This window comes from Orbicella franksi, chromosome 1 (assembly GCF_964199315.1).
Source record: "Orbicella franksi chromosome 1, jaOrbFran1.1, whole genome shotgun sequence".
Taxonomy (NCBI): domain Eukaryota; kingdom Metazoa; phylum Cnidaria; class Anthozoa; order Scleractinia; family Merulinidae; genus Orbicella; species Orbicella franksi.
Window position 1 is genome coordinate 30,863,763 of NC_138145.1, and position 10,788 is coordinate 30,874,550.

Below are 10,788 nucleotides of genomic sequence, written 5' to 3' on the forward strand. Positions count from 1 at the left end.
ACTGACGTCTTTTTTAGTACTATTATCATCACGATACAACAATTTACATTACTCTTTTGTAAAATTTATTTCCCTAATAGTTTTAGGACTGCCAAAATGTCGGCCTGATGATTTCTCGAGAGAACACATTTTACACAAACTGGGGTGAAAAAAATATTAACACTTTTTTAAGACGAATCAGTCGAATGATGCAATGAACTCCGTTACAACTTTCTTGAGCTTGGCGTCAGTGTCTTCGGAGATGACGCCCTCCTTTCTGATGGTCTCGATAAGATCTTTCTGTGTCGATCGGATGTGTTTCAGGAAGGCTTCTTCGAAAGCTGTGATGCGTGATGGATCCACCTTGTCAAGGTGACCCCTGACCCCGGCGTAGATCACAGCCACTTGTTCAGCGATCTCCATGGGAACTACAACAAAACGTTTCTCTGTTACCATCTGAATGATACATGAAATAAGCTGGAACTAGCCAACTATCAAAGTCTCACTGACTAAGTCAGGATAATGGAAAAATTTGTTCTCCCTTAGAAAACAGATGCCTCTTATCACTCTTGCACATGACCCCTCTTCCCCATCCCATCCCACCCATCATCTTCAAGAGATGTCTTAAATTTGTGCCTAATACTTTGCCCAATTAGAGATTGGAAAGTGTCTACGATTAGTTATAATGAGCCATAAAATCTGGAAGTTCCCAGGTTCAAATTCTACACTTGACCGCTAGCACTGGTCTTCAGTATTGGTCTTCAGTATTGGTCTTCAAAAGTCTCAAGGTCCACTCCCCTGCCACACTTTGTAGACAACCAACTGGTTTACACAACACCAGTTGGGATTCTAACCTTGTTTAGAAAGGGTGTGGCGGCAGGGGGTGATGCAGTGGTGAGAACCCTTGCCTCCAACCAATGTGGCATGCATTCAAATCCCACACCAGGAGTCACACACGTATGTGGGTTTAGTTTTTCATTGGTTCTTGTCCTTGTTCTGAGGGTTTTTCTCTGGATTCTACTCCATGGAGGTGCCATGAAGTAATTTCCATTAATTTTTAGTAAAAGAAAAGCAATCAAATGAGGGAATAACAGCATTGCATCATTAAATTAAATACCAAATACATAACCCTTGTAAAATAACCACCACGTGACAGCAAATAAGCCCCATCTTGGCCACATACCATATTGTCCTTGTTTGAGAAGCTCAGTAAGACGGACACCTCGGTTGAGGAGGGACTGGGTAGCAGCATCCAAATCAGAACCAAACTGGGCAAACGCTGCCACTTCACGATACTGGGCAAGCTCAAGTTTCATGGATCCAGCAACCTGATGGCCAAACAAGGAAAAAACACTCTTATTGTAAAGTTGCATTGTCAAAATACTGGTAACTGATAAACACTAATTAAAATTAATAAAAAATCACTTCAAAATGAAACTTTTAAATGATTCTTTTAAGTTCAATTAAAACCACCTTTTGGATAATGGAAGAAGTTATATTTACATTGTAGTTTACTGATTTCATATGCATTTTTCTATGTCTTTATGTAGTGCCACCTCTTACAAGATTGCTCTTTGGAATCATCACACAATCATTCTTCTGATTATATGACAAGCCCAAAGAGCATCTAGGAAAAGTAAAACACAAACAATCCAGATGGAAATCATCTTGACCTAAAATTCATTTTAAACAACAACATCCAAATGTGTGCCAAATTGCTATACCTGTTTCATGGCCTTGGTTTGGGCAGCAGAACCTACTCTGCTTACAGACAAACCCACATTGATAGCAGGGCGGATACCCTTGTAAAACAGCTCTGTCTCTAAGAAGATCTGGCCATCAGTGATAGAAATCACATTTGTCGGAATGTATGCTGATACGTCACCTGCCTGTGAACAAAGACAAGTAGAAATGTAGGACAATATAAGTCAAACATTTTAGGTATTGGTAACAAATTGGTTGAAGTCAATTTCACCATCTCAAGTATGGAATAAGACTTTCCCAAAACCATAGTCATGGAATTATAACTTTATGTATATGACAAGGTCAGTCAGTCATAGTGGCCATATAAGTATTTCTGAGCATATTTCAAATACTGCAAAGATTGCCACAGATAGTCAAGTAACACTTAAGTTAAGTTGTGCAATGTATGACAATTAAAGTTGTCGGAAATAATAGCTAAACCATTTCCATAACATTATGATACATTGCAGTCTTCATTATTCTGGATATCGCAGGAAAAAACCTTACCACTACTGGTAATACGACTATTCGAATGTCTGACCTGAGTTTCAATGACTGGCAGTGCAGTAAGTGAGCCTCCCTGGTTGTCGTCATTCATTTTGGCTGCTCTCTCCAGGAGACGTGAGTGAAGGTAAAACACATCACCTGGGTAGGCTTCACGACCTGGGGGCCTCCTCAACAAAAGAGACATTTGACGATATGCTACAGCCTGTAAAATAACAAAACATTCCAAAACAATTCTCCACCTGCACATAGAATAGTTTGGTTTACATGAATGTTATTATTGTGGCTTCACAGTACACTGTAGGTAACTTAAGCAAAAAAAAAAACAAAAGAAAAACAAAAAAACTTTAGCGAGGGATACCAAATTGCCATTCATTTTAAAAATTTTAAAAGCTCTTCCTATTACCGTATTTACCCATGTATAATGCGCTCTTTTTCCGTGAAATTAACCTTCAAATTTCTAGTGCGAATTATACACGGATCGCATTGCATCTCATTAGCATAAGATAAAAGCAAAACAAACACAAAAGCTTTGCAGTAATTGGTTTTTAATTGACATAGTAAAATAAACTACCGATTAAAAGTTTTCAATTTCGATCCCTGAATAAATTAAACTGAGTATTTAAGAAACAGCTGATAAGCAAAACAACAAGTGAGAGTGTCAATATGGAGCAATCTGAACTGCGATATGGCAACAAAACTTACCGCCACGAAATGTCAAAGTTACACTGTGTCTGACAAGTTAAGAATTATCCAGTTCGCAGAGCAGAATGGAAATCGTGCTGCTGAGCAAGAGTTCAGTGTTTCCGAGAGCAATGTCAGGCTTTGGCAAAAAAGTAAAGAAAACCTCGAGAAGATGCCACGACTGAAGCGTGCAAACCATGCAAAGAAAGCTGCATGGCCAGAGTTGGACATCGATCTGCTGGCGTGGATCAGTGAGAAACAATGGTCTTGCCATTCTGCCATCCCTAGTGCGGCTGAAAGCCCTTGAACTTGTAAAGGATGAGAAGTACAACATTCCTGAAGAACAATTTAAGGTTGGAAATCACTGTTGTCAACACTTAATGAAAAGGAATGCTCTGTCACTTTGACAGAAAACAACCTTGGCATGACGTCTTCCAGCCGATTACAAGGAGAAGGTTGTCTGATTTCATCGATTTATCATTGAGCACTGTAAAGAACACTGTTACCCACTCCATCTCGTTGCTAACATGGATGAAACTCCACTCACTTTTGACATGCCACCAAACTGTACGATCAACAACACAAGTGAGAAAACCATCAAAATCTGCACCACAGGAATTGGGAAGAATCGAGTTACAGTCATGTTGGCATGCTGTGGGGATGGTTAAAAAATAAAGCCGATGGTTATCTTCAAGAGAAAAACCGTTCTGAAGATCAACAACCAACACGGAGTCATTGTTTCAGCCCAGCAGAAAGGATGGATGGATTCAGACCAGATGAAGGTTTGGATCGAGAAAGCATGGTGTAGGCGGCTTGGTGGCCTGGGAAGGAGAAAGAGCCTACTTGTTTATGACGCTTTTGAAGCCCATGTCACAGACACTGTGAAAGCAGTGTTCAAATGAGAGAACACTGATCTTGCTATTATTCTGGGCGGGTTAACGTCAATTCTCCAGCCCCTTGATGTATCTTTAACAAGCCGTTTAAAGATGGAGTCAGAAAGAGATGGATGTAGTGGATGGCTGATGGAATTCATGAATTTAAGGCAACTGGGCAACAAAAGAAGCATTCAGAGGAACTGATCTGTTCATGGATTTCACTAGCATGGAACGAGATTCCAGCAGAAATGACCACTGCCTCTTTCCTGAAGTGCGGCATCACAAACAATTTGGATGGAACAGAAGACGATTTAGTCTGTAATTCAACTGAGGACACTGTTGAACTTGATGATTCCTTCATCCAAGAACTAATTGCATCAGACTCTGAGTCAGATTTTGAAGGTTTTATTGTTTAAAAGACGTTGAACATTAGAACATGTCGAAATGCTACTGAACACTAGCTTCCCACAGTACTGTGAGTACAAAGTATGTTTTATAAGCTTAAGAATTGAGGGGTGAGTGCAAAACCATGCTAAGTGACGATTTGGGTGAAAAAAAAATTTTCGCGAAAGGGCTTGAATTTTTGCATGTGGTCTTCAATGTAATAGAAAAACGTGGTCCTGTATTTTTCCCACTGGTTTTTGCTTCGTTTATAAAGAGGCCGCTAGAAAAACCGAGTGGTTTTTTTGCATATGCAATATCTTGGAAAAACATTGCTAAACATACCTAAACAAAACTGCATGCGAAATTTGGAGCATTTACAACAAAATTCACTTTTGATTAAAATACCTAACGCCCTTTTCCCGCGTAGACCTTCAAATAAATGAAGCCGCGCCTTTGTTATGATAAACAGAGCCGATCCTTTGTTATAATAGCCAAGCCAAGCCTTTGTTATAAGTCGAAGTCTTGCCTCGGTTTATCATAAAAAAGGATCGGCCCGCCGCAACCGCAAGGACTTTGATTTCACTTAGAAAGCAGCAAAATGTCAATTTCATGCAACGTATAAGCTCAAAAATGTTGATTTTAGGTCAAAAAAGGTTTATATGTTGATTTCACGTTAACGCGTGACGGCAAGGATGTTGGTTTCACCTAGAAACCAGCAAAATGTCGATTTCATGCAGCGCATAAGCTCAATGATGTTGATTTCAGGTCTAAATAGATTAAAATGTTGATTTGACGTTAACGCGTGACGGCAAGGATGTTGGTTTCACCTAGAAACCAACGAAATGTTGATTTCACGCAGTGCATAAGCTCAATGATGTTGATTTCAGGTCTAAATAGGTTAAAATGTTGATTTCACATTAACGCTTGACGGCGAGGATGTTAGGTTCACTTGGAAAACAGCAAAATGGTAATTTCTAGCAACATATAAGCTCAATGATGTTGATTTCACGTGAAAACGCTCTACAAATAGGCTGACAGATTAACAGATTAACCCTTCTGCGCAACATACGGGTCTCCATACATCTGCATGTCTGCTGATCCCAGAAGCTCAAAACACTACAAATCATGCCGATTTGAAATAAAATCAACGCAACCTGAATCACAGATCTATGTCACAATCGATCGCTACTTGTTGGCCATTATCATGTTTAAACAGTCTAGTTACCGGTTCGAGAGACGTCCGCAAAATGTGATCGCAATGCATGCCAGGAAGGGTTTTTACACCTCGTGCGCGAGAAAACATGGCAGTCGATACAAGACAAATTTTATAAGTCTAAAACCAGTTCTCGCTTTCCAAACTTTGATGCTAGCAATGCTTGGCAATTGGGCCACGACTTGCCAGAAGGTATTTTTCTTGGGCAAGAACTGCTCTTGGACTTTGCTGCCTGGCTCGATCTGACTTCGAACGCCGATAACACAATTACGGTATATCAGCTGCCTTCAAAGTTTCAGAACACATTTTGATTCTTTAAAATGTGCTGATGACTTACGGGTTTATCAAGACTTTATGATGCCTCTCAACCACCAGGCAGGCATGCAAGGTACTTTAAAACAATGCTTAAGATAAAAGTTGACAAAGCTCTAATGCGGCACATCTCTTTTTTGTTCGATGTATTTCATTTGACACTTGATCGATTCACGTGTTGTGTTCACGTCACAATAACCGATGTAAACAATCTGTTCCCAGAGTTCTGCTCTATATATGCTGAGATTTGATTTTGACCTCATACACTATTAACAGTCTGCCTGTTTGCTACTCAACAAATAAACTCCTAAAGACATGGCTAGGAAAAGCCAAGTATTTTTGCATACGTTTTAACTCGAAAACGAAGCAAAAACCAGTGACAAAAATACAGGGCCACGTTTTTCTATTACATTGAAGACCACATGCAAAAATTCAAGCCCTTGAGTGAAAATTTTTTTTTTCACCCAAATCATCACTTAGCATGGTTTTGCACTCACCCCTTCAATTGTTGTTAGGTAATTTAAATTTGGTGATATCACATGTGAATTTAGGTCAAACGATTTCAAGATTATCGCATAATTTGTAAAAGTGTTTTATTGAATAGAAAACAAATAATTTTAAGTCTCATCAAAGTTTTTAAATAAGTCTTACATGTGATAACTACAGCGAAGAAGCAAGTAGTATATTGTTGTAGATGCCTAAGTGAATTTCAAGTTCGAGTTAAGATTAAATCAATAAAAAAAACTGTGAAGATTCAACCATGGTTTTGGTTGTGATTTTTTTTTTAAAGTGGTCAAAACTAGGGTGTGTATTATACATGGGTGCGCATTATACACGGGTAAATACAGTATTGAAGTTGATGAGAAATATTACGATAACATTGTCAAAATAGTCAACAGGTCCAATACCACAATGCAGTCCATCAGCAATAAAAAGACCGATCATAAAAGAAATGACATCAAGTATTTGTATTTATAACACTGTCCAAGGTTACAGCATACCTGTTTTGACAAGTCATCATAGATGATCAGAGCATGTTTTCCATTGTCCCTGAAGAATTCTCCCATGGCACAGCCAGAGTATGGAGCCAAGTACTGCAGAGGGGCAGCATCAGATGCAGTGGCACTCACCACAATGGTGTACTTCATTGCATCTACACAGAAAATTGACAGCAGTCAAGCAAACCTGAACTTCATTGGCCCTACAAAGCTTTTGTCATCTAACCAAATTTGTTGAACACCCTGTCCAATGAAACTATTGCAAAATGGTGGACAATGTTATCAGTACTGGCCATGAAGGTTTTCGTGGCTGTCCTGGTCAATTCAAGGATGTTAACAAGCTCCACTTCTACAGGTAGACCCTTTAAATTATGACGTAGGTTTTCCTATACAAATGTACAAACTTGACAGAGAATCACTCATTCTTGTAAAGGGCAACCTTGACTTATCCTTACCAGCATCTGTCAATCTCTTCACCAGCTGAGCAACAGTACTCCTCTTTTGTCCAATAGCAACATAAATACAATAGAGCTTCTTTTCTGAAAAATATAGAGAAGGGAACATTATCATTATTATTATTATTAACATGTCCAGTTCACAGCTCAAAATAAGAATGCTTCTTACTGGTAACTTCCATTCATTCCATTGAATATTAATTGTGAGAATTCTGCCATACAATAATCACTTACTTTCATCTGTTCCCTCGTTAAATTTCTTCTGGTTGATGATGGTATCAATTGCAATGGCAGTTTTACTAAAATCAAACAAAGTTCATTTAATTAAAAATGGCACATAAAACAACAGACTTACATTTAAACAGGTAAATTAGGAACAGAACTTTACGCAGTAAAGGATGTACAATCATGAAACAACAACAACTTCCCACCTTCTTCAACTGACCCCACTAAGACCACTAGCAGAGCTTACATTTTTTGTGCTAGCTTAGCCTATTTACCCTATTTAAGGTAGAAATTGAACTGACCCAGTCTGTCTGTCTCCAATGATAAGTTCTCGCTGTCCTCGTCCAATAGGAACTAAGCTATCCACAGCCTTGATGCCAGTCAACATAGGTTCATTCACAGATGTACGAGGGATGATACCAGGAGCCTTGATTCCTACACGAGCACGCTTTGTGTTTTCCAGTGTTCCCTTGCCATCGATGGGGTTACCTAAGGCATCTACCACTCTTCCCAACATTCCTTCTCCTACAGGGACATCTACAATGGCTCCTGTCCTCTTGACAACATCTCCTTCTTTGATAAGCTTGTCATTACCAAACACTACCACACCAACATTATCAGGCTCCAAGTTCAGGGCCATACCCTGCAAACAAGCACATGACCTTATTCACTTGCCACAGCTAACTAAAAATAAATTAAAACAGTTTTACGATATCATCATAATCGACTTAAAGAAAGTTTCAAAATTGGAACCTTGTTATATAACCAGATTTAGATACCTACATCTATTAGTGCTCATATAAAATAAAATTAATTTCTTTTTTTCCCACCAGGAAAGTGGCGAAAATTTAAGACGACCATGACAGAGTTCCACTGAACTTTCTACTGATATCATCATAATCGACTTAAAGAAAGTTTCAAAATTGGAACCTTGTTATATAACCAGATTTAGATACCTACATCTATTAGTGCTCATATAAAATAAAATTAATTTCTTTTTTTCCCACCACGAAAGTGGCGAAAATTTAAGACGACCATGACAGAGTTCCACTGAACTTTCTACAACAAAGAAGTTTCATTGGGCACCCAAGAGTCTACTTACACAAAATTGCTTCTCATGTTCATCACTGTATTTCTCACAGAACAATTTAGACATGCAGCATATAAAGGCAACACCATACTGAAACTGCGATATTAAGGCCAATAAATTGATGACAAGCGTCATGAATTTTCTTGACATTCTGACAGTGATGTGAGGACCTTCTGATACTGGCACATGAAAAGGTATGTAATTCCAACACGAAATATACACAACCTCACCCCCCCCCCCCCCTCCCCCCAAAAATTGACAGCCCCATTGATTTCCAGATGTTTCAGTAGAGATTAAAAAGACACAGTAGCCTGTCAGTGTTACCTTGAGACCACTTGAAAACTCCACCATCTCTTCAGCCTGGATATTTTTAAGGCCATAGACACGGGCAATTCCATCACCAATAGACAGCACACGGCCAGTTTCTTCTAGTTCAGCTTTTGGAGCAGATCCTAAAATTCTTTGTTCCAGTATAGAGGAAACCTCAGCAGTCCCTATAATGCAAAATATACTGTCATGTAAACAACACAAAATATCCTTGTTATAAACAAAAACATTGATTACCACCAAACCTAATGGCTTGTAAACTTACAAAGTTACAGCTATTCAAGAAAGTATGATCATAAGAACCTACTTAACTACTACAAATCTTGTTTCATACTTCATTCCCCCAAATAATCATTCTTTCAAAAAAGAAATTTATCATAAATTAAAAACCTGTTCAGAAAATATGAACTTATTGTTAGGAATGTTCTCTATTTGATTTCTCACAAAATTACTGGTTAAAAAACTGAACAAAATTATTTGTTGCTAGGTACAGTTATTCCCTGGCATAAAGCATTGAGAGTACATGTTACTCATGAAAACAACACAACTTACCAGCACTTGCAAAGTTTGGACTCGAAGATACTATATTTCTTACAGCAACTGTAACAGCACCAAGAGATCCTTGATAGATCTGGGTGGAAGATATACACATTACCCTTTAAACTTTTATTCCAAATTCCCCAATTACACCTCAGCAACGTCCAAATTTACTCAAAAACTTGGCAAAGTCAACTTTGATCAGTGAATGATTACAACTGCAGAATCTTCTTCCCATCTATAGTGGTACTTTTACCAAATATTAGGAATAAATTTACCTCAACTTTCTAATAGGCATCTACAAGCCCTTGTGTTAAGGTCTGGTTTCTTTGTGATTGCCTACACAGGGTGAGAGGTGGGAGGGTCCCCTACCCCTAACAGAATTGTGGAGCCATTTTCCCCTCATCTCTGCCAAAGGTCAGTGGACTGGCCGGGCCACCAAGTCAAAACGAGGAAGCCTGGGTATGACTCACAAACAGAGGGATAAAATCCATTCATGGATACCACTGGAATGTTCATCAACGTTTATGTTATGGAAAAACAAACTTGAAACCTGAAAATCTTCATTACTGATTTCATTATGCGAAGGAAAATGCGCCATATAGCCGGGATAACATCCATGTACGTCGCTCATGATAACCGGTACACCCCTCGATATTGAAATATGTTGGCGTTCTTATGCATTAATAAACCAAAAAATCAAACTGAAAACAACAACGTGGCTTTCTCAATTCCAACTTCTTTAACCGCACGCAATTTTTAAACGATATCTCCAAAACATCTTTCCGCTTTCTTCAAGAAACTTTAGAACTAATCAGCCGCTTCAATGGTGCAACCTGGCCGCCTTATTATACAAGCTAGATTTGTACATTGCAATATGAATGCGGACAGTATATAACCGTAAGAAAACTTGACTAGCTTACCTGGGGTGTTCTCCTCGCTAGAGTTCTTGTTAAGACGGACGTCAGTCGTGAAGAAAGCATGATTAGTTCGTATATCTTTCCGGCGACTGTCCACGCTGCTCCCACCGCTACAGAGAGAAGATCGTATCACGTGATACAGAAAATGGACCAAAGGGCATCCTGGGTAATTTGTTGTTAGTATCCGCTGGTATCAGTGTCCGTCGTTTCGAAGTTTTGACCGAGTACGGTGAGTTGCCTTGTTTATTTGTCTTTTACCGGGTATTGCGTTAAGTTTACATGTTTTAAAGTATCTTAGCTGTGCTTTCAAAACACGCAACGTTTAAGTGTAGTTTTCGGCCAACTGTTACATTTTTCTTTGTTTTCAATCAAATCGCGGCGAATTGTCTGTTTACACGTGCGATCGAACGTGGATTGAAACTCAGCGCAAGCAACTCAGATGAATTTTCGATATTCAGTTCTTGGTTACTGAAGGACGAACGATTTAGAAACTTAGAGAAAACAGATTTGCAACTGAAGGTTCCTGCAGAACACTACATATA

General features: G+C 38.9%; 1 protein-coding gene across 1 annotated transcript; it reads right to left on the reverse strand.

The window, feature by feature from the left end:
- Positions 1-48: 48 nt before the first annotated feature.
- LOC145502790 (ATP synthase F(1) complex subunit alpha, mitochondrial-like) lies at positions 49-10,447 on the reverse strand. Its single transcript, XM_081482176.1, has 11 exons — positions 10,250-10,447; positions 9,342-9,420; positions 8,787-8,956; positions 7,675-8,015; positions 7,382-7,446; positions 7,148-7,231; positions 6,696-6,847; positions 2,264-2,431; positions 1,704-1,868; positions 1,163-1,307; positions 49-407 (listed from the first exon to the last, which is right to left on the reverse strand). The coding sequence occupies exons 1-11, from the start codon at positions 10,307-10,309 to the stop codon at positions 178-180; spliced, it is 1,659 nt and encodes a 552-aa protein (XP_081338302.1). The 5' UTR covers positions 10,310-10,447; the 3' UTR covers positions 49-177.
- Between the last annotated feature and the right edge of the window lie 341 nt (positions 10,448-10,788).

Coding starts and splice junctions, on each gene's coding strand:
- LOC145502790 (XM_081482176.1), bottom strand. CDS start 10,309: ATGCTTTCTTCACGACTGACGTCCGTCTTAACAAGAACTCTAGCGAGG. Junction 8,957..9,341: donor TCCAAACTTTGCAAGTGCTG/GTAAGTTGTGTT, acceptor TTTGCATTATAG/GGACTGCTGAGGTTTCCTCT. Junction 6,848..7,147: donor GAAGAGATTGACAGATGCTG/GTAAGGATAAGT, acceptor TTTTCTGTGTAG/ATGCAATGAAGTACACCATT.